This window comes from Heteronotia binoei, chromosome 7 (assembly GCF_032191835.1).
Source record: "Heteronotia binoei isolate CCM8104 ecotype False Entrance Well chromosome 7, APGP_CSIRO_Hbin_v1, whole genome shotgun sequence".
Lineage (NCBI taxonomy): Eukaryota > Metazoa > Chordata > Lepidosauria > Squamata > Gekkonidae > Heteronotia > Heteronotia binoei.
The window spans coordinates 41,756,994-41,780,640 of record NC_083229.1 but is presented as its reverse complement, the minus strand read 5'-3'; the positions used below and the strand labels follow the sequence as shown (position 1 = coordinate 41,780,640).

The following is a 23,647-nucleotide window of genomic DNA, read 5'->3' as shown; positions in this document are numbered from 1 at the left end:
GCCTGCTTTGGCAGGGAGGGCAGGATATAAATCCAATAAAATAAATAAATTTATACATGTTAACTAAGGTATAGAGCAAGGGTGGCTAAACTATGGCTGGGGAGCCAGATGTGACTCTTTCACACACATTGTGTGGCTTTCCACTGTGTGTCCCCACTGCCCCATCATTCAGCTTGGAAAAGGCATTTCTCTCTTTAAATTACTTCTCCAAGCCAAGCCAGCCAGCGGCTTGGAGACTGCATGCAAAGTTAAAATGTCTTTCTTTCCACCTCTCCCTCTATAATATAGTGGGTTCAATGCATGGAAGAGACAAGGTGGTAGTGATTATCAGCTCTTTATTAAGTACAGCATAAGGCAGCCTGCACTCCAAGACTGAAGAACTGGGCCAACAGGACCAACTATATACAACTCAGTTTGTGCAAGCACATTATTGGGTCATTCAAACAGCAGGGGGCCTGTGATTGGTGCAGGGCAGCAGGTATTTGGCTCCTGCTGCCCATTGTTCCCAAGTCCCCAAGCTCCGTTTGTATGGCTCCAATGAGCAAGGCAGGAACACCCAATTCAGTTCTCACTTGAGTCCATATACACAACATCCTCCCTCTTCCATCAATTTCCTCCCTTCTTTGTGGCTCTCAAACATCTGGTGTTCATGTCTTGTGGCTCTCAAACATCTAACTTTATTCTATGTGGCTCTTATTTTAAACAGGTATTTTGACCACTCCAGGTATAAAGAATACATTTTGTTAAATCAGTCAAATAATTTCAGATAGGAAAATAAACACTGCTTATATTTCAATCCACCCCACCCCCCCCCCCCCCAAAAAAATCCTCTGGCCTCAGAATTTCCAGAAACTTTACTTTTCTAAGCACAATGGTGGCTAGCCTTACCCTACTACCACATTTTCCTGAGTAACATCTGCCTGTATCGCAGGACTAGTATTAGTCTGAGCGGGCCAGACCCAGAGAAACCATGCAACAGATACATTCCATGCACAAGCTGGAGCGCAATAATGGTCATTCTAGTGGAATACACCCTCTTTCCAGACAGGAAACCAGCCCGACGTGTATTTTTAGCCATTATCTTGCATGTAAAAATGCGCGATGCTCTTCGCCCCTCACAACAGCGCAACGCGCACAGGGCAAACTCCGCATGAGCAGAGGAAAGGAAGCGCACCAGTCCCACCGCCTCGCAGAATCTAGGGAAGGCCGAGAGGGTGGCGCTGTTTCCATGGAAACCGGTTGGCAGCAGAACGCGCGCGCCTAGTCGCGACCCCCGTCGTCCTCGCTGCAGCCGCCGCTACTACCGCCGCCATGTTGATGCTAGGCCGCGGGGTGGACGCCAGGTAACGGTTGCGCCCGCAGGACAAGAGGCCCAGGAGCCTTTCCCCTTCTTTCTTTCGCAGGCGGCAGGATCCTCCTTAATAGAGGCCTGAGGGGTAGAAGGGAGGGCCCACGCCTGGGTTAGGAATGTTCGCCTCGGGATACCGGGGGGAGGGGCAGGCGGGCGCCTCTCCGGGTACGTTTTGCCCCCCTTGGATGTGCTCCAGGAAGGAAGAAGGGGGCTGAATGTGTGCCAAGCGGCCTGCCCGGAACCGCAGCCTCGCCGCGTAGGCTCCGGGGGAGGGGGGAGGGGGGCGCTCTGCGCGTGTTCTGGGTCCCTTTCGGGCAAGGCGCTGATGAGCCCCGGACTAGATTAAAGGTTGGAGGAAGTCTGGTCCCTCTGTTGATATGGATTTACACACACGCACACTCCTTGCCGTTGCTAGTTGGGCCCCGTCCTCAAAGGAAGGCAGATGGTGGAAAGTTTTTGTCCCCTGGACTGCCCGACCTCATTCATCATCTGGTAGTTTGGGGTGACGACCATGCCATTCCCCTTGCCGTGTGCGTTGGTGCGTGTGTATGCCCGCACTCTTAGAGCCGTGTGCACACAAACTTTTTTTCTTTAGATACTACAGGAGCAGGGTTGCCAACTCTGGGTTGGGAAATTCCAGTATATTTGGGGTGGAGCTTGGGAGAAGGCAGGATTTGAGGAGGGGTGCGACCTCATAAGGATATAATCCTGTAGATAAGAGTCGGCTCTGGAAAGCAGTCATTGTCCCCAGGGGAACTGATCTATGTAGCCTGGAAATAATTTTATAATTTTAGGCCCCATCAGAAGGCAACTACCCTGGTTGTGAATTTTCAGACCTCCATTATGTATCTTTAATTTTATAATTAAAAACTTGGGGGGGGGGGGTGTTGAATCCCCAGAATAAATAAGGGCAGTGATTTAGGAGGTAATCCCATTGATTTTGGGGGTACTTCTGCTATTCACAATAATAAATATCAAAGGTTCGCTGCTGAAGCATCAAACCAGCGGTCCATTTAGTCCAGCATCCTTTTTGTAGAGTGGTTATTCTGCAAGGCTACACAACATTCAAGATCTTTCCCTCATGTTGACTTTCTATTGCTATTCAGAGGTTTGGTGCCTCTGGATGTGAAGGTCTTTAGCTATTTAGGATCTGGTTGCTGGGATGGAAAAGACATTTCTGCTACTTTTAGCACTGAATTTATGCTCAAATACTTTGGCCACCAAATGAGAAGGGAGCACTCACTGGAGAAGACCCTGATGCTAGGAAAAACAGAAGGCAAAAGAAGAAGGGGACGGCAAAAGATGAGATGCTGGACAGTGTTACTGATGTAACTAACACAAATTTGAGCAGACTCGGAGGATGGTAGAAGACAGGAGGGCCTGTCATGATTTTGTCCATGGGGCTGCAAAGAGTCGGACTTGACTGTGTGACTGAACAACAAGCTCAATTTGGAGGTCAGCTGCTTGTTGTTGTTCAGTCACACAGTCACACCCAAACCTGAGTGGTACAGTGGGGATATCAATTTGAAGACACAGAGGCTGCTGTGTGTGATTATCTATGTGTGGAAGTCCATTTGTGTGATAACAGAAGCAGTTTCTAGATAGGAAAAGCATAACAAGTTACTGCTTTGAACCAAGAGGAAAGACCGGGTATAAATGTTTTAATAAATAAATGGTCATCACTAGATTCTAGAGTTTATTTTTCTGTCCTTGGGTGTCTAAGCCCAGAGAGGTTGCTAAAGAAGACAGAAAATTGGCCTTTGGTCTGGGAGGTCATCCTGTACCATAGACTCGCCTTTCTCAGTGGAATCTCTTAAGGATGAGCCTGAATAAAGAGTGCATTTCAAATGTAAAATTATCGATAATATAAAACAAGGTGGAAGTGATAAACCTCTCTCACTCTCACACATACCCCCAGTCATTGCTGTATAATACAAAACCTAGGGTCCATGGCTAGTTATTTCTTACTCATGTAGCCCTAAATCTTAGCAACTTAGTGCTACAGTGCAATTTCCATATAAAAATGACTGCTGGTATTGCATCAAGTTGTACGTGACTCTCCCTCCACAAGAGCCCAGCACCCTCTTGCTATTGTGGTATGGGGAAGGATATTTCCCAGTTGTTCACCCTCACTGCAGGTCCCCTACCTAATCTCCACGTCTAGGCACTATACATACACACACACCCACACACTTACAAGTGTAAGTCACCTATCCTAAACATTCCTTGGTTCATGGAGACCAATGAACTCTTCTCCATGCCCAGGGAGTCCCTCAATATGATTGTGTAAACTGCTGAACTCTAGAGCAAGATGCATAGCATCTTGATTACCTAGCCCTGCCCCTAAAGAGTCTCATGTTGTAGCCCCATCACTTTGTATTGCTGAATGCTGAGGTTCAATACTAGGGGAACAAAGCTCATTTACAGTATGTCACAGAAGTGAGTGCACCCCCTCACATTTTGTAAATATTTAAGTATATCTTTTCATGTGACAACACTGAAAAAATGACACTTGGCTACAATGTAAAGTAGTGTCTACAGCTTGTATAACAGTGTAAATGTGCTGTCCCCTCAAAATTACGCAACACACAGCCATTAATGTCTAAACTGCTGGCAACAAAAGTGAGTATACCCCTAAGTGATAATGTCCAAATGGAGCCCAAAGTGTCAATATTTTGTGTGGCCACCATTATTTTCCAGCACTGCCTTAACCCTCTTGGGCATAGAGTTCACCAGAACTTCACAGGTTGCCACTGGAGTCCTCTTCCACTCCTCCATGATGACGTCATGTAGCTGGTGGATGTTAGAGACCTTGCGCACCTCCACCTTCCATTTCAGGATGCCCCACAGATGCTCAATAGGGTTTAGGTCTGGAGACATGCTTGGCCAGTCCATCACCTTTACCTTCAGCTTCTTTAGCAAGGCAGTGGTCGTTTTGGAGGTGTGTTTGGGGTCGTTATCATGTTGGAATACTGCCCTGTGGCCCAGTCTCCAAAGGGAGGGGATCATTCTCTGCTTCAGTACATGTTGGCATTCATGGTTCCCTCAATGAACTGTAGCTTTCCAGTGCTGGCAGCACTCATGCAGCCCCAGACCATGACATTCGCACCACCATGTTTGACTGTAGGCAAGACACACTTGTCTTTGTACTCCTCACTTGGTTGCCGCCACACACGCTTGACACCATCTGAACCAAATTTGTCTGCAGGACTGTTGTCCCAGAAGGAAGCCTCTTCTAAATATGATGCACAAGAAAGCCCGCAAATGGTTTGCTGCAGACAAGCAGACTAAGGACATGGATTTCTGGAACCATGTCCTGTGGTCCGATGAGACCAAGATAAACTTATTTGGTTCAGATGGTGTCAAGTGTGTGTGGCGGCAACCAGGTGAGGAGTACAAAGACAAGTGTGTCTTGCCTACAGTCAAGCATGGTGGTGGGAATGTCGTGGTCTGGGGCTGCATGAGTGCTGCCAGCACTGGGGAGCTACAGTCACAAGTGGCATAACATGCACTCCCCAATCCTATTTTCTCCTATTCCAGAATGTTTAAAACTGTTAGGGGCCGTGAGTAACCGAAAGGGAGGAGGACACAATGTAAAAAGCATTTAAAAGATTTTGCAGACCAGCCCCCTCCCTTTTCCTACCTGACAAATAACTACCCTCAATAGGCAGCATCTCATGGAGGGCAGTGAGTGCACTGTCCTGGTTAGACCATCTTGGAGAGAGCTATCCTAAGCAGATCTACTCAGGAATAAGTCCCATGTTATTCAATAGGGCTTATTCCCAGGGATGTTTTCTTAAGATTGCAGCCTTTATTTCTTTTACCCAGTATTTCTCTAAATTCCCAGGGAATCTTCAAGCATACAGAAATCCCTCCCATTGCATGTGTGCACAGTGTATAATATTGTGCACACATGCAATGGCATCTGGCAAGCTTGTGAAACTATATTTAAGTCAGTGTGAAAGTAACCGTGGAATTAGTCATCAGTCCTGTATTTGATGCCTATGCTTCAGAATGAACTTTAGAGTCAAACTGGTTTATTAATATATGTGTTGTTTTATATTGTGGATACGTAGTGTTTTGGAATTCTAGTCACCAGAAAACGTAGCCCTCAGTAGTTTCCATGCTATTTATCTAAAGCTAAATCCTATTGAACACAATCTTAAGGATCTAAGAAGAGCCATGCTGAGAGTGTTAAAGCTGCAGTACTGCAGTCCTAAGCTCTGTTCACGACCTGAGTTCGATCCCCAGCGGAAGCTGGGTTTTCAGGTAGCCAGCTCGAGGTTGACTCAGCCTTCCATCTTCTGAGGTCGGTAAAATGAGTACCCAGCTTGCTGAGGGAAAAGTGTAGATGACTGGGGAAGGCAGTGGCAAACCACCCCATAAAAAAGTCTTCCCTGAAAACATTGTGAAAGCAATGTCACCCCAGAGTCAGAAATGACTGGTGCTTGCACAGGGGACCTTTCCTTTTCCCATCTAGTCCAGCACCCTCACACAATGACCAGCCAGTTTTACCACAGAGGGCCAACAATTGGCATAGAGGCAAAAGCCTTCCTGACTGAAAATGATGACTGTATCCAACCCCACATATTCCACCTGGAGTTCCTTGGAGAAAGTGAAAGACAGACATTTAATTGATAACAGCAAGTACAGGTTAGACCCCACAGACAGATTCTGCTTAAAAAGCCTTTCCATCTAGAAAACTAGGGAAGCACCAGTGCTAGTAGAACAGATCCACAAGATTTAAAGAAGTTATTTTAGGAAAATGACTTTCTTATTCTTAGAGTAATGCTAAATTAAGTGTTTCCTACTATGAGCTCTTGTGAGAATTTAAAACTAAATCAATTGTGGGGTTCCCCCCCCCCTTGACTTTTAATTGAACATTAAGATCGCAACATTAGCAGCAGTAGTGTCAAAATTCTTTGTTTGTGTCAACCTAGTCTGACTTTATTGAATTAATTTCTCTCTCTCTCTCTCTTCTAGGGACAATCAAACTAGACAAATGCGGGATGCTGTGACAAACGTGGAAAAACATTTTGGTGAACTGTGTCATATATTTGCAGCATATGTACGAAAAACAGCCAGACTGCGAGACAAAGCAGATCTTCTAGTGAATGAGATACATGCTTATGCTGCAACAGAAACACCAAATTTAAAGTTTGGATTAAAAAATTTTGCAACTGAATTTTCCAAACTTCAAGATTATCGCCAGGCTGAGGTACAAAATTTAGCTTGTACACTTTATGCTTTTTTTGTTCAGTCGCACAGTCGAGTAATATTGATATTTTAAAACATAGGCCATCTTTATTATTAGCACACTTTGCTTTATCCAGTTAAGATACTTGCCAAATCCATTTTGAGTAAAAATAAATATTGGCAAATGCACTTTCCCTTGCAAATATCTGTGGGTGTTTACAATCTGCACACCAATATGACTGTGGGGGCAAGATTTTATCTAGGTGGGCTCTCCTTCCTTGAAGGTTTTTAAACAAAGGCTAGATGGTCCTTTAACAGCGATGCTGATCCTGTGAACTTAGGGGGAGGTATTTGTGAATTTCATGCTTTGTGCAGAGAGTTAGACTAGATGACCCTGGGGGTCCCTTCCAACACTATGATCCTGGGTAGGCATTAACCAATGCAGGTTCAAAAACAGGCATTCTTGCCAATAACATATTTGGCAGTTTGATGTCCATGCTGATGCCACTGTTCATCCCTTTCTGTGCATTGCTTCTCCCTTTCTGCACATAGCTCTGTTTCTGAAGGGCTAAGGATAGAAGAAGGAAGGAACTTGGCCTTGTGTATGCTTCTGTGGATTGTGCCCTGCAGTTCTGAGTCCACGTGCAAGCTGTTGTTTTTTTGCCTGAAAAGGAAAAGTGTGTCCATTTTTTGGACTTGCTTAAACACAAAAGATTTCAAGACAGACATGAGGAAAGAAAGAAAGAAAGAGGCAGTAACCATGCACAAATACCAATGGCTGGTGCAAGAGACAGTTCAGGGAGGGGTGGACCCAAATTGTGATTGGTCCTAGTCTAGGCCAGTAGAGGAAATCATTGTCTTGCTTATGTCTTTGAGACAGCTGCTAACAGGTCATGTTTTCACATGCCAGCCCAATCTCCATGCCCATTCCTTTTTCTGTCTTCTCTGCTCATTTTCTACCCATCTCCAGTTTTTGCCAGAAAGTCCAGTCTTTGAAAACATATCTCATTCTCATGTAAGGTTTGAGCTGTTTAGTTGATGGAGAGCAATTTTAATGAGGGGGAGAGAGCTGATTGCACACTTGAGGTTATTGATCCCAATATATAACTGAAATAGAATAAGGAAACATTAAATGTTTCCTTCTGACAATAAGTAGTTTTGTTTGCTCAATTGTACCCATTTTTCTTTGGAGACTCAAAAATGTTATGCTGCATTTTTGGTGATATGCCACTTGTATTACCTTTTAGTCTATTAGTTAATTAACTATTCTAAGGCAAGTAAAGGGCAGATCCTGCACTGACCTAGGTAGCCCAGGACAGCCCAATCTCAGAAGCTAAGCACGGTCAGCTCTACCTAATATTTAGATGGGAAACCTCCAAGGAATGCAAGTCATGATGCAGAGGCAGGCAATGGCAAACGACCTCTGAATGTCTCTTGCCTTCAAAAACTTACAGCATTGCTGCATGGCAAGTGTGACTTGATGGCAAAAAAAAGGTGCAGATTAAATTTGTACAATAGTTTACAATCCAGATATCCTTACTACTCAATTTGAGGCAGCTCTCTTTTTGTATTTTTGAACTGTGTTCAGGTCTATGGGACACAGTTTGATTATTCTTCATTGCTTTTCTTTATAGGTGGAAAGACTGGAAGCTAAAGTGGTTGAACCCCTGAAGTGTTATGGGACCATTGTAAAACTTAAGAGAGTAGGTGGTGGATTTTGTTTTGTATTCTTAAGGTATTTCTTTTTCCAGAGGAAAAACAAGAATAACCAGTTTTCGGATATAAGGGAGCAGTATTTCAATAATGAAATCTTATTGTCCAGATAATTATTTCATTTTGCGCACATGAATGTGGAGTTACCATTATCTGATTCAGAATACTTTGAATTTTCTCCATGTCAGTTTGGCCAGGGATCCTGGAAGGATTTGTTTATTTTGCCATCTTCTGGGCACAGAGCAGGGGTAACCGGGTTTGTGTGTGTGTGAAGTATTTGTGAATTTTCTGCATTGTGCAGGGGGGTGGACTAGATGATCTTGAAGGTCGCTTCCAGCTCTATGATACCACATTGTGTCCTTCTGGACTAGTTTACAGAGATGAGGACCGGAGACACTATTCCAGTTGTTCTGCTTCTATCTGGCAAACTAGTGTCAGAAGGATGAGCTGGGAGACTACTTCTTTAATTTAGGATGTAAATGATACAAAATTGTTTGATTTTACTGCTGTGAGCCATCCTGAGCCTGCTTCGGCAGGGAGGGCAGGATATAAATCCAATAACCCTTAAACCTTCTTGAGCCCATGACATTTTAAAAAATCCATAATGTAGCCCATCGTGGATTGAGGAAAAGATTGCACTCTCCTTAAAGGAGCAGATTAACTAATTGGAGTGTTCCTTTATTTGGGTATGCATGTACAGACACATATTGCCTCTGTAGCATGTAGTAGACCAGCTGCAGCCCTTGCTTGAAAGTCAGCCTTTGGTCACATGGCTACCTATGCTCTGATCACATCCAAGATAGATTACTATAATGTGCTGTAAAGATGATTCAAGAGCTTCAGTTATCACAGCATGTCACTAGCTCTACCTAGAAGAAACCTATCTTGCCAGTCTCAACGGTAACTATACTGGCTGCTGTTTGTTTTCAGGTCTAACTCAAGATTTGTGGTTACTACCTTTAAGCCCCTAAGTGGCTTGGGACCATAGTACCTAAAGCTTCTTTTTTTGTGACACAGGAAACCGGATTTTCTGAATTGCAGTACTCCAATTATCAAATGCTAAGCTATACACGAAGTCTTTTGGGTTTTGGGAGTCAGACACAACTTGTACCAGTCTTATTGATCATTGTTCCACTTCTCCATTCATTTGTTGGCAGGATTAAATAAAAAATTGGTATTATGTGACCTACCTAATTTCTCTTTCTAATGCTGTCCACATTTAAAAATATTAATGGTACTGCTGTTTTTTTAAAAAAAACATTGAAAATTACAAACCCTATCCTTTTTTTTAATGTTTTGTTTGTAATAGTTATTGTTATATTTGTTTTTTTCATTGTGGGTTCTTTTAACCCCTTATAAGCTTCCTCAAGAACATATTTGGTTGAAAAGTATATAAAATGTCAATAAAGTACTTTGTGAAATCAAGAATAGTAATAATCTTGGAGATTCTGAAACAAATCTGGCTTAACTCATAGCAAACTTTTTTTGTAAGTTAAAAATGCTGTTGTTCCCATGGAGACAGCTGCTGTGCTTAAATACTAGACAGGTTTTTATTTGACTCAGAAAAATTACTGTTTGATTGGAATTATTAACTGAAGATTTACTATATAGATGAGCTGGACAAGGTTAAAAGCTGAGGGTTTTTCCCCCCTCTGTGGGTTAGCTATATTATTTGGCCTTTAATCTACACTGTTCTATTTAGAAACTGCAGTTTTACATCCCAAGTAATAAGGGTTGGGATTAAACTGAAATTAACCGAACTTCACCACTAGCATTTCTTAAAATTCAGAAGAAATACATTTCAGTATTCATAAACTGATCTTGACCAAATAATAATACGCCCCAAATAGTGCATAAAATTGTATGCTGTTAATATTAGTAAAAGTGGTTTGGCTTGCTGATGATTTGTCAGGGAATTCAAATAAGCAGGAAATCATATTTAAGTTTCTTAAACCATTTATAAATATAATTACAGGAGGATCTCAAAGCAGCTTTAACAGCAAAGAACCGAGAAGCCAAACAGTTGTCTCAGCTGGAAAGGACTCGTCAACGTAATCCATCAGATCGGCACATTATTGTATCCTTACTAACCTTGAACCCAAGAAAATTATTTAACACTACTACATAAGAATGCTACACATTAGGAAAGTCGAATGAATCAAAGTCAGTCTTCTACTAAGAAGAGGCTGTTGGGAAGTATACTGACTTCTTCTTTTGCTTCCTAAATATACTGCATGTGAATCCATAATACACCAGACAGTCAGAGGCTTGGATCCAGTGCTGTACATGCAGAAATGTAAACAGCCTTAGTGCTAGGGCTGCCAGGTCCCTCTGATCAGCAGGTGGGGGGAAAGGACCTACTGGGAACAGCAGGGAGGCCCCTCCAATGTACAGTGACATGTTCCTGCCCGTGTGACGTGGAAGTGATGCCATCACATGGGGGCAAAGCTGTTATTTGGGCAAAAATTCTGTGGTAAATTTGGCTTCTATCACAGGGATTTTGCCCAAATATCAGAGCATTGCCCTGACTTTTCGGATGCGATAACGTCACTTTCTGGTTACTTAGACATTGATGAAGACACGTTGCTGTACATCAATGGGGTAAGTTCCGCCAGCCAGCAGACTGGCAGGGGGGCTGTCACTGGGGGATTTAGCAACCTTGCTTAGTGCAGATGCATTTGTGCAAGATCTTATGGTGATGATTATACTGGATTTATATCCTGCCTTTCACTCTGAATCTCAGAATCTCAGAGCAGCTCACAATCTCCTTTACCTTCCTCCCCCACAACAGACACCCTGTGAGGCAGGTGGGGTTGAGAGAGCTCACAGAAGCTGCCCTTTCAAGGACAGTTCTATGAGAGCTATGGTTGACCCAAAGCCATTCCAGCAGCTGCAAGTGGAGGAGTGAGGAATCAAACCCAGTTCTCCCAGATAAGATACAACACCTACCAGAAATTGTTGCACAAGATCTTGATTTAGCACAAGTGGCTACTGTCAATTTCCTACATTTCTGCTTATGCAAGAGAGTGAGTGCAAACAAGTATTTTGCACTAGATCTAATCCAGAAAAATACAAGGAATCCATTAGTTGGATCTTGCCAGGTTCCCCACTGCTGAGAAAGGAAGGAGGGAGTCCCTTGTGGTCACCAAAAGAAATATGCAGGGGATCATGGCACCTGAATGGACAAACACCACATGGAATAGGGACTGTTGCAGGGAAGGTAATTAGGTGATACTGAGTAAAGAAGCTGCCTGGATTCAAACAACTGAGTTGCAGAGAAAGATGCAATATGATGATATTGGATTATATTGGATTTATATTCTGCCCTCTACTCCGAAGAGTCTCAGAGCAGCTCACAATCTCCTTTACCTTCCTCCCCCACAACAAACACCCTGTGAGGTGGGTGGGGCTGAGGGCTCTCACAGCAGCTGCCCTTTCAAGGACAACCTCTGCCAGAGCTATGGCTGACCCAAGGCCATGCTAGCAGGTGCAAGTGGAGGACTGGGGAATCAAACCCGGTTCTCCCAGATAAGAGTCCGCACACTTAACCACTACACCAAACTGGCTCTCCAATATGTATCAAAAGTGTCCAAAGGGGTTTTAGTATTTTCCGTAACTTAAAAATAATATTTTCTTCACTGCCAACATCAGTCACAGGTTAGTCTTTTATCTGAGATAAAATATCAAAATAAAATCGTCTAATGATAATTATGCTTATTTTAGATTTTTCATTGCACATTTGTGAATATCGGACAGAAATTGAGATGCCACTGATAGTTTATCTCTAAATTATTATAATCCACTGCTGTAATAAAGTGAACAGACACAGGATGTCATCAGCTGCAATCTCATTCAGCTGCTTTCTGTGGGGTTTGAAAAAGCTGTAAATATATATAAACATTTAATTGTCAGTTTTCTTTTTTCTTCTTTGAAATTGTTTGTTTTAGAAATGCACTTTTGAGAGACTGTCTCTTCCTTTCTAGTATAGAAGAATGTTGATATTCCTTGGGACAACAGAGAAATAGCATTGAGTGAGCCCCTAAAATGTAATCTCTAAAGATTGTCCCTTAGTATTTACCATGGCAATCTCTAAACCATTCTTCTTGTTTTCTGTCTTTCATATCTCCCATTTTCTCTCCATTTGTCAGTCATGTTTATCGTCTCCACAATATCTCGTAAGTCATATCTTGTTTTGAATCAGCCTGTATCTCCTAGTCTTAAACCTTTAAACCAAACTCACACAAAAATTACTCTTCTTCCAGCATTCCTGGTCCTTCTGGTATGTGATGCACTTCTGGTGCCAGCCACCCTTTCCCCACTCTGATTTCCTTTATGCTGCTCCTGTGCCTGGACCAACCTCATTTTCTATCAATCCAACTCCTAGCCTCCCCCACCCCCAAAAAACATCTTTTCAGGACTGCCACAATTTCAGATACTCTAAATCAGTGGTGTCAAACATGCAACCCCTTGGTCAAATCAGACCCCCAGAGGGCTCCTATTATGCCCCCCGTAACTGGCTGTCATTTGCTTCCTTCTCCATCACAGCTTGCTTAGCCAGGCTTGCTCTATCACACAGCAGCTACAGAGCAAACCCTCTGTTTTCTGTATTGCTGAGGCTCCCCTCTTGATTCTTACTTGCTTTACAGTTCCTGGTTTTGCTGCTACCTGTTCTCTTTATGAACCCCCCGTTATCCATTTTCAGATTTAAGATCACTTGACACAGATATTCATCTTTTATACTCAGGATGAAAGTTTTCAATGTGGAATTTTCTGAATTAAACTGGAATACACGTGTGATCTTTTGTGTTTATGACCTTTAAGGATGTTATTCTACTATGCAAGAATTTACTTTGCAATTCAGCTAGATATGCGATTTGTAGCAATCTTAAAGTAGCTGTAGCTTTGTGCTTCAGAGCTTGGAATTGTAGATGTTAAAAACCGATACTTGGAAGCTTTTCTTCAAGATCCTAGAACTGTACTCACAAGCAGCTCCAGGGCAGCCTAACTGGTAGATTCTAGATTGTATAGAATACTAAAACATTATCTTGAACGATAATAAATTGTATTGTTATTTTAAGGCCGAAAGTGAATTACAGAGAGCTTCACTGGATGCTACTAGAACAAGTCGACTGTTGGAAGAAACCATTGACAACTTTGAAAAACAAAAAATCAAAGACATAAAGGTGACTGGAATTGTAATGCAAACTTGTAAGGGCTTGGAAAATGAGTGCCTTTTTTACAATAGGGAAGAATAATTACCTTCAGTTGACAGACATTTGTAGATAAAATGAAACAAATCAATTTGTATCCAATTTCCAAAGTAGAAAAACAGTGGGCAGGGGGGGAAACAGAACTGCGGACTTTTAAAATTTCAGGATGCCAAAGACTCATCCACAGCAAGGTGCTGCTGCATCCTTTTACAAGTAAATATTGAATAACTTAGCTTTGCTTGCTGCCAAATACAAAGCACTTTGACAATTAGAATCAGATTGTGACATAAATATTAAAATCCACTGATGCAAACTGTTCCGTCCCATCTTTATTAGAGTTATTGGAGGCTTTGGGCCAGATCCAAAGATCCATGAAGAGCCCTCGGCTTGCAGAGCTGAACCCTCCTCCCCCTTCCCCCTGTGGCAGGGCCCTGAGAACCTTAGGAACAGCATAGGGCAGTTTGTGGGGATCTGCAGTGGCAGGGAAGGAAGTCCAATTCTTTGAGCAGAGTTCTGCTGCTCGTGATCATTGCATCCAACTCATGGCAGCCCCTCTGCCTTCCTTTGCACCAGTGGAAAATAACTAGTCATTTTTGTATATATCTTAATAGCTTAAGTAGTTCTAGCAAATCAAAAGTTTAGTTTGTGGCATCAGTATAATCAACAAGCAGTTGTTAATCCAAACTTTTTGCCTACTGCATGCTGACATGGCTTGGTTTATGATAATCTTATTTTCTGTTCTGTAGGTATTTTATTACATTTCAGTTCTTGTTATACTTCACTAGAAAAATAAGGGCTCTGACACTGATTGCACAAGGGATGCTATTTTAAAAGATGCTTTCCATCCAAAGGTTACAGTGAATGAAGCTAATACTTCTATACATAGTGACAGCTGGAGTTATTATCAGACTTTACATCAGAAGGAAAAAAAAGTTGGCTTGCAAGGATGTAATGCTTTTATCTTAATTTGTTTTTAGAACATATTTTCAGAATTTATAGCAATCGAGATGTTATTCCATGGGAAAGCCTTAGAGATTTACACTGCGGCCTACCAAACTATACAAAACATTGATGAGAATGAAGACTTAGAGGTAAGAACCTAGTTACTAGAGCTACATTTTAACAACTACAGTAGCCCAATGTATGTATTTCTACACAAATAATGTAACATTTAAATCTCAGGGCAGGGGAAGAGTTCCCTGATGTAAATCTAGTTCTTATGATGTTGGCATAAAATTATTTGAAAATATAGCCTGAAATTATTTGAAAATAAATTGTTCACCTGCTGTTGTGAGAATGGAACAAAGCATTTACACAGGAAGGCGGGCAAATACACTCTTCCCACTTGTCAAAGATGTGCTGCATCCCACATCATTTAAAAAAGGTCCCCCAACTTTCACAAGCAGGTTTTTAGGGAGAATGAGGGCCACAGAGCCTGCAGTGGATATAAAACCTTTACAAGATTTGCTCTTTTGAGGATGATTTGGATTCACTGGATTAAAGCTTTAATCACAGGTATAAAAATAAAGTTGTGTGGGTGAGTAACTGGAAGTTTAGATATGGATTCCTGCATCAAGTGCATTGTCAAACAAACTGAATATTAACAATTAACATCTGTATTATTACTTCTAGGGACTTAAAGGGAAATCATGTCTGACATGAAGCAGACCCTAAGGATATCATTCTTGTTTAGAGACTTTTTTGTGGAGATCAGTTCACAAAAATATAGCATTAGTGTGGCTTTCACTGGCTTGAAAATGACTAGAAGTACAAATACCTGCAAAAAGTATAGAGTTATGCCAGGTCTGGCACTAGTCCCATACCTGTCGCATCCTGACCTAGCCACTGTAATCCATGCAATGGTCACCTCTAGGCTGGATTAGTTTCAGTCTCTCTACATGGGCCTACCCTTGAGCATTACCCATAAACTCCAACTGGTATGGAATGCAGCAGTGTGGGTCCTTACAGGGACACCATGCACAGCACATATCCATCCTGTGCTGTGTGAGCTGCAGACTTCCACTGGAGTACCAGATCAGGTTCAGGATCTTGCTATTGAGCCTGCCTTGGCGGGGAGGGCGGGATATAAATAAAATGTATTATTATTGACCTTTAAGGCCTTAAATGGTATGCCCCCAGAAGAGCACTGCACTCTGCAGATCAAAATCTATTGGTGGTCCCCCAGCCTGAGACATCCAGCTGCCCTCGACAAAAGCCAGAGCCTTTTCAGCCCTGGTGGGACTCTCTGCCTTACAGCATCCATGCCTGTGTGAGATTTGTTACAGTTCCACAGGGCTTGTTAGGCAAAGATGTTCCACCAGGTGCTCAATTGAGGACAGCAAGTTTCATCCTGGCACTCTCAGCCCATGTAACGGCCCTACTAGCTTTTGTGCCATCTTCTGCTACACTTGTTTGCTACTGGCTTTTGTTTTTAAGTGATGTGTTAAGCCTATTTGTACACCTCCCTAAGCCCAGCTTGCTGGGGGAGGATGGTTGAAAAATCTAAGTCAAATTTATATTTAAGAACATCACTTTCATCGTGTTGCAGGTTGAGTGTTAATCTAGTTATTCCAAGTGGAGTTTTCAGACTGTGCTCTTCAGAATTGTCAAGGATTCTTGTTCCTGCACAGGACCCAGTTGTTGAGGCACATCATAATTCATTTTTATGTTTCTCATTAAGAATAGTAAAGGTGGAAAAAATCCCCTTTTTAAAAAACCTCGTTTTCCATTACCCATAATTGCCTATGTGACTGTAGGTGAATGTATCATAGATCACATTTATGAAAGCACTCCAGGTCTGCCCAGCATCCCACATGAGCTGAGTGTATGTTCTAGAACAGGGGTGTCAAACTCATTTATTATGAGGGCTGGATCTGACATAAATGAGACCTTGTTGGGCTGGGCCATGTGTCTCATAAAATGTAATGCAGGTAGCAGAAATATAAACTTTATAAAGGACCCAAACACAAAGTATTTTAAAAAGCTTAAAATAAAACATGCTTAACACATTAGCATATTGGTCTTAAAGGTTTCTTTGTATCTCCTGTGTGATTGAGGGAACTGGGCAAAGGAAGCTCTCTTTCTTTCTTAGGACTCAGCCAACAGAGGGAAGAGAAGCTTGGCTCAGTAGCTTTGCTGTGTGATTGTGAAAGCCTGGCAAAGCAAGCTGTTTCTCCCCCCTTCCTTCCCAAGGGAGGAACCTCAGCTAATGGAGAAAATAGAGGGTTTGCTTTGTAGCTCCTGTGCAATTAAGCAAGCCTGGCAAAGCAAGCTGTGATGCAGAAGGAAGCAAGAGAGGGGGAGAAGGAAGCAGATGACAGCCAGTTACTAGGGGACCTGATAGGAGCCCTCCGGGGACCTGATTCAGCCCCTGGGCTGTATGTTTGACACCCCTGCTCTAGAGCCTTCCCCTGAATCCAGTGCAATATGCAAAATACTATGGTAAGCAAGCGTGATCTGTTTCAGAAACAAGTTGAAAAGGGTTGTTGTGGAAAGAAGTTCGAAGGCTCTTATCTAAAGTATCTACAATATGAAAATAATCTATTGCTAAACAGGTGTTTCGGAGCTCTCTCTATCCTCCAGAGCATCAGTCTCGTTTGGACATTGTACGTGCAAATTCAAAGTCTCTCCAGAGAACTGGTTCATCCAAATCTTGCCCTGGAATAGTTCAGGTACAACAGAAATATTCACTTGCCTCATCCCAAAGGTTTCAAGATAAACTCTGGATTAGACCCAAAGGATCTTATCTACCAGGGTAATGGCACTTACTGGTTTCTACATCCTGATTTGCCCCCACATGTGGAATTTCAGGAGACTCTGTGGGCTGCACCAAAAGGGGGGATTGGGGGGCAATCTCATTCTACAAGCCTCACTTCCACACACAAATCTTTGGATCCAAGCCAGTAATTTAAAGTAAGAATTTACTTTTTTAAAAAGGTAAAGACATGTTCAGATTTTGTTTAGTCATTACCTCTTCAGCTATGGGTTTTTTTTTTTTGCCATGTTCTTGTATTAGGGAGTACAGCAATTCTTTTATTACCTGCTTCTAATGTATATATTATCATCACAATACAAGAACAGAATCTGTTGTTCAATCAGTACTAGTAGTTTAGGTTTGATATATTTCAGTTTTTCCCATTGTTTCCAGGGGGGCAGATGTTTTTTCTTAGTGGTTTCAAAAATAATGGAAATTTGATATCTTTTGATGTCCCATATGTTTATTGGACATTCATTCTTAATTTTTGTATTTTGTATTTGCATTTCACCTAACCAAATGTTCTGGCTGTAATTCAGACAGATGCCTTATTATAGATCCATTATTACTTGAGTCACACTTCACAGAACTGTTCGAAGTGCAATAGTTTTTGTGTCTACTGGCAGACATAATTTTAAGCCAAACTAGGAAAGTTATGGGAGTAAAACAGGATTTGGTTTAACTCCTGAGGTACTATAGTTTGTTACTACTGCCCTTTTAAACTGTGATTGAGAAAAGTACTTTATCCATACAAAATATCCTTCAAAAGTGAAGGCAGAAAGCAGATCATTAAAAATAATGGGTGCAAATTTGAAACTATACAATACATACTGATTTTCATTCTTAAAACAGTGTAAAGATGAGTGGACACATAGCATGATATCACAGACCTACAACTCAGGGTTCTAATTGGCTTAAGATCCAAGACACTATATAGATGCATCAGTAACTTAGCTGACTACCGTAACTGATTTTGAAATCTGTTTTCAGGTAAGTCATTCTGTCCCAGATAGGGATTTTAAAGCCAAGAGGCAGGAGGAACAAGCTTTTTCCTTATTAAAAAATTATGCGGAAAACTGAAATATATACAATTCTTTCTGTCCTATTAGAGGTTAAATGCCTTCGTTTTCTATAAGCAAAACTGCAAATATACCCAATACTTGAGAGAAAACTGCAGAGATATCCCCTATGCTACCTTCATACATTTACCTTATTTTTTACTATCTGAAAAGCAGAAGTGTTAGTTTAATAGAAAACACAAGCTTTGCAGAAAATTATATAATGCCTATTATTTGGTCACATAAAGGGTCAATAATATCCACACAACCAGATGCAGTTCCAGTTAGATGCTGTAATCTTCCTTCTGTGGCTACTGGTTAGAGAGATAAATTCTCAATTAACCTTCCAAGAGTTTCCTGAGGCTTTGGTGTAGTTTATGCTCCATTTTCTTGATCTTTGTTTCCCTTCAGCAATGTAAGGCTATAAGCTATTTGTTACACAGACTTGGGGGTATATATGCACAGTAGTTGGAGGGAGAGATTAAAATGTCAACCACAAGGAAAGAGGCAGGCCAAAGTGCAACAGAAGCAATGAATGCCCTTGCATGCTGCCCTGATGAAAAATTAGGCATTCTAAGTTGAGAAATGCATCTTGTATTTAAGAGCTGTATCTGTTTACAACATGCCCATGTCTTTCGAAGTATTTTATAGGGATTTTTTCCCCTCAGTATTCCAACTTTCTAATTTTTGTTGGAAAAATTAGAAAAAGGGCCATAAAAACTTGTTTTCCCAAACTTTTCCTCCCCCCACCCCAAGCTTCATATCTCTACTCCTACATTGACTTATGCAATATAGATTCAGATGGGTAGCCATGTTGGTTTGAAGCGGAGTTTGAGTCCAGTGCCACCTCTAAGACCAACTAAGTTTTATTCAAGATATAAGCCTTCATGTGTATGTATCTGAAGAAGTGTGTGTGGACATGAAAGCTTATACATTAAATTGAACTTTGTTGGTCAAAGGTGCCGCTGGACTTTGTTCTTATGCAGTATAGTTCTTCATTCCTGTATTGTTCACACAACGGCCACTTCAACAAAGTTACTGTCATTCACAAATTGTAAAAGCAGGTTTCTGTATCTTTTTCTAAAAGGACATTCTACACCCAAAACACTTTGCAGTTTCGTTATCAGAAGCAAGACTAATATTCTCCCAGCAGAAAATGTTAACAATCAGAAGCCACATATCTACTATGTAGTGGTAGAAGAACATCCAACAGCAAAGGGCCAGTGCAAACATAACAAGACAATGGTTTTTATTCCTATTATTGAAGAAAATATTGTAAAAATTAGTAAGATATTTTCAGAACAGAATGACAATACTCTGCCCTGTTTCTTCCTTCGTTATAAAATAAATCTGGTTTATTCTATCTGGGCACAGCAGATTTCCAGGAATCAGTTTAAAAGGGAAGAAGAGGAGGATGAAGACGATGAGGAAGATGACGAGGAAGAATTCGAAACAACAAAGGATGAGAGATAGCTTTGGAGACTGGCAAACTTTTTTTCAAAATACTTGTGTTGATGCCTCATATTTAGACTCTGAGACTACCCATTAAAATTATCATAAAGAATAAGCAGCGTTTGAATTCTGTTAACATAATCTTACCTAAACAAGCAGTCTTCTGGTTGGTTAATTCATACTAGACCATAAACCCTAACAAAGGCTACATCTTCAGTCTTACAATCTCTACAATGGAAGCTGGTGAAAATGTCTTTCTACAACAACAGTTTTCAGCCTTTTGTATCTTACGTCCCGCCAGTTGCTCTATCAGACAACCTGGGCCCCACCATGATAGAAACAAAAAAGCCCACTTATTTTTGGCAAGAACATATACATTTATAAAGATTATTACTACCAGCATGCCAAAACATCACAGATTGGCAATGCATGACTGGTGGGAGGAGGCAGCCCTTCACACCTGCAGGTAAATGGGATTGAGGGAGCAGTTTTAGTAACTGATGAAATTACTGAATCCCACCTGACTGCTGCTGTGTCCCGCTGGAGGCAGATGGACCACCAGCAGAGAACCACTGGTCTACAGCACTAACCCACTATAGTATAAGTATGCAGTTAATGGGTCTGCAAGCGCCTTCATAACAAATTATTCCCAACATTACCCAATATGTCCTACACTCCCACCCAGTATTCCCTCTAAATTGTGGAGTCTTTGTAAGCAAAAATTCTTTTGTGAGCTACTAGCATTAAAGTTGTGAGGGACTGCATAAATTAGTTTGCTCTGGGGCATTTCTTTCCTGAGTTAAGACAAAAATGTTTGAGCTGGATACTAAAAAAATTGTGAGCTAACTCATACTCAGCTCAGAGGGAACACTGCTCCCAACCCAAATCTTACCATAGTTACATCTAGATCCCCTGCAAAAACACAGGTTTTTTCTAAGCACAGTTCAGTATTTTACATGTTAAGTGCCTTCCACATTACAGAACTAGTGGACAAACCATGTTATTTTTACAATTAATTCTGATATGGACACAATTGAAGACTGTTGTGATGTGAGAATATTTTCCTTGTAACTTCTGCTCATATTGAAAATGTACACATTATGTCAGGATCACAAAGACCATTCTTTCTGCCTTGAGTTTTATTTTTTATTTTACATATGTCCTTTTTAGGAGCTATATGATGAAAAGCAGTAACTGTTGATCCTAAATTGTGACTTGATTTACAGCATTTTAGTAACAGAGAATATGCAAACATAGAAATGCTTGTCCTCCACCTAGTAACACTCTCCCTTCACCCCACCAAATGCAGAGATACAATATGCCAACACAGGACAGGCAGGATTGGCGTTAAAATGAAGCTGGCCCATTCCCTGGAAAGATTATTCCTGAAGTTGTAGAACCTATTTAGAGACATAGCCAAACCTGTCAGATATAGTGCAATGGGGGGGCAGGGGGGAGGTAAAACTAGCCCTCCCCTTGCTTCTGCCAGCAGTTATGCTTGCAGTAGACAAGTAACAATTTCAGTCTTTCCACTGTCCTCCCTCAAATTATATTACTACCATTGCAACTTTGAGACATCAACCTAGGCCATCAGCATATCTGGAAACTATGAAGAACTATGGGATACTGTCCATTTATTTATTTATTTTATACATTACACATCAGCAGATATGGCTACTTTGCTCTGGGGCCATGCTTCCTGAGCAAAGACAAAAATATGTGATCCAGAGGCCAAAAAACTGAGCTAGCTCCCACTAACTCAGTGTAGAGGGAATACTGGTAACCACCCCCTCCTTTGACAGTGTACAGTTCCATTCTTCCTAGGTGTGAGGAGGGAGATCATCTCTTTGGCTCTGTCTTCTCCGGCAATCATTTGGGGTTCTGCTCACCACTCAAAAATCTAAAGGTGCCCACAGACACAAAAAGCCTTTCAGGACTCCTGCTCTACTGTCCTCAAAACAATATATTGAGAACCATCATTAGTTACATTTTAAAAACAAGTTTTATGTTAAATTTTTGTATTTCTGTTCATGGCCTATAGGCAGATTGTCTAGGGCCACAACTCCCAACCTAAATTCTAATAAATCTCATCCCTTCAGTAAAAGATACTTAGTGCTCAAGACAGCAAGAAACATCCTTATTAAGTGACTTCTAGCCAGAGGCCAGCTGAACAAGGCACCTAGAAAAACCTGAACTTCTGATACTCGACTGAAAATTGTTACTGGCTGATACTATGGATGCAGAACACCATCTCAGAGATGAAAACCTCTTGACTGGAAATTAGATTGAAGACTAGCACCTTTAGATCCAATCTACTGTTTGCTCGGGACACCAAAAGGATAGTTCTCTGTCTGCTAGAAAGTACAAGAGTTAACAATCAGGATTCTGCTTTCAAAAATAAAACATTGTTAAGGAGCAGCACGCAAGATAGGAGACATGAAGTTTAATTGTCCATATCTTAACTCAAATATAACTGTTAAATTCATACTAAGCACAAAGTTGTACCTTACCCGTTATCCAGCGTAACTGACTGTAGCAGATGAGTGGCCAAAGCTTGACAGGGTGACTGACCAGCTCACAGATGGTGAGATTAGGAAAAGTCCCATCAAGCTTCATTAAACCAGTAAGATTCGACTTTACAAGCCAGGAGGGAAAACATGGCATTTCTTTGATAGGTTAGCATGTCTGTTGGCCAAACTGGGCCAGGTAGACTTTTGGGACTCCAGGATCTAAGGCCCAAATTGGTTAATGCCTTTTTTACGTACATGGTAAGAAATGTGAAAACTATTCCTTCTCTGAATATTTAGAACAAGATGGGTAGCCACGTTAGTCAGTTTACACCAGCAGAAAATAACAGGAGCCAAGTAGTGCCTTCAAGATTAACAAAAATTTGTGGCAGAATATAAACTTTTGTGAAACTCACGTAAGTTTATTCTCTGCCACAAATTGTTAGATTTTAAAGTGGTACTGAGTTTTTGCTCTTTTCCCCTTGTGTGTGTATATGTGAAGCTGTGCAAAGAGAACAGCCTCCAATATGCTTATAACCATTTGCAAACCCCTGGCAATGAGGGGTGGCATATGTTCATGATCTGCAAGTCTTAAATTCTGTATCTACCTATGTTTCTTTTTCTTAGTCTTTACTTTAATCCTCAAACTATTTACTCTAGAACTGTATTCTACAGAAATAAAGTTGATTTAGTTAAGATGGATTCCCTTGACTCCTACTCACAGCCTAAACCAGGGATCTCCAACACAGTGATCATGGATGTCATGGTGCCCTCTGACACTTTCCTGGTGCCCACCAATGTTTCTGATTAGCCACTGGAGATTGGATTTGCTGTGAAGATTTTTTTTAAAGGTTGCTTTGGCAGTAGCTGTTACCACAGCACAAGGATCTTCACTGAGTGACTGAATGTAAGGTGCAGCAGATATTTTATGTGGCTGTGCCCACTATACTGTGTCAGAATTCCAAAGGTGCCCACAGGCTCATGAAAGTTGAGAATCCTTAGCCTGAACTGTTTGCCAAATGCCACATGGAAACACAATCCTGGGTTGCTGTACCAGGAGCAGGAAAAGTGAGAGAAACAAAAAATGGTAACAGACTAACCAAAGGAAGTGGAAAACACTTTTAACAGAGGCGCTGTGGAGTAAAGGACCGACTCCTACCCCAGTCTCCAAGCCAGCTGTATTTCATGCACTCATTTGGCAGCCTTTTGCCAGAGTCAGAATATCCTACTGGGGACCTAGGTAGAACCATTGCACTGACAATTTCAAAATGATGCTGACAGCCAGAAAAGAGAGAGAAATAAACCCTGGCAAATTAAGCAACTGTATTATATTCCTTTAAAAAAACCAAAAGCCATATCCTTTAGTGGTCGAATCTGTGCTAAATAATATAAAGATAACAAAATTG

General features: G+C 41.4%; 1 protein-coding gene across 2 annotated transcripts; it reads left to right on the top strand.

Moving 5' to 3' along the window:
• The first annotated feature begins 1,214 nt into the window (after nt 1-1,214).
• CIBAR1 (CBY1 interacting BAR domain containing 1) lies at nt 1,215-19,846 on the top strand. 2 transcript variants are annotated; one of them, XM_060243507.1, is made up of 8 exons: nt 1,215-1,343; nt 6,335-6,569; nt 8,182-8,250; nt 10,236-10,337; nt 13,339-13,443; nt 14,448-14,561; nt 17,025-17,141; nt 19,657-19,846. In XM_060243507.1, exons 1-8 carry the CDS (start codon nt 1,312-1,314, stop codon nt 19,753-19,755), a joined length of 873 nt encoding a protein of 290 aa, XP_060099490.1. In that variant the 5' UTR covers nt 1,215-1,311; the 3' UTR covers nt 19,756-19,846. The 2 variants fall into 2 exon arrangements, with proteins under 2 accessions (XP_060099490.1, XP_060099492.1); XM_060243509.1 differs by having other exon boundaries at nt 1,290-1,343; nt 19,660-19,846.
• Nucleotides 19,847-23,647: the final 3,801 nt, after the last annotated feature.

Bases quoted from the DNA above. Each gene is read 5' to 3' on its own strand.
- CIBAR1 (XM_060243507.1), top strand. From the start codon at position 1,312: ATGTTGATGCTAGGCCGCGGGGTGGACGCCAG. The intron at 6,570-8,181 runs GTACAAAATTTA...TTTTCTTTATAG, and splicing joins AAGATTATCGCCAGGCTGAG to GTGGAAAGACTGGAAGCTAA. The intron at 8,251-10,235 runs GTAGGTGGTGGA...ATATAATTACAG, and splicing joins CCATTGTAAAACTTAAGAGA to GAGGATCTCAAAGCAGCTTT.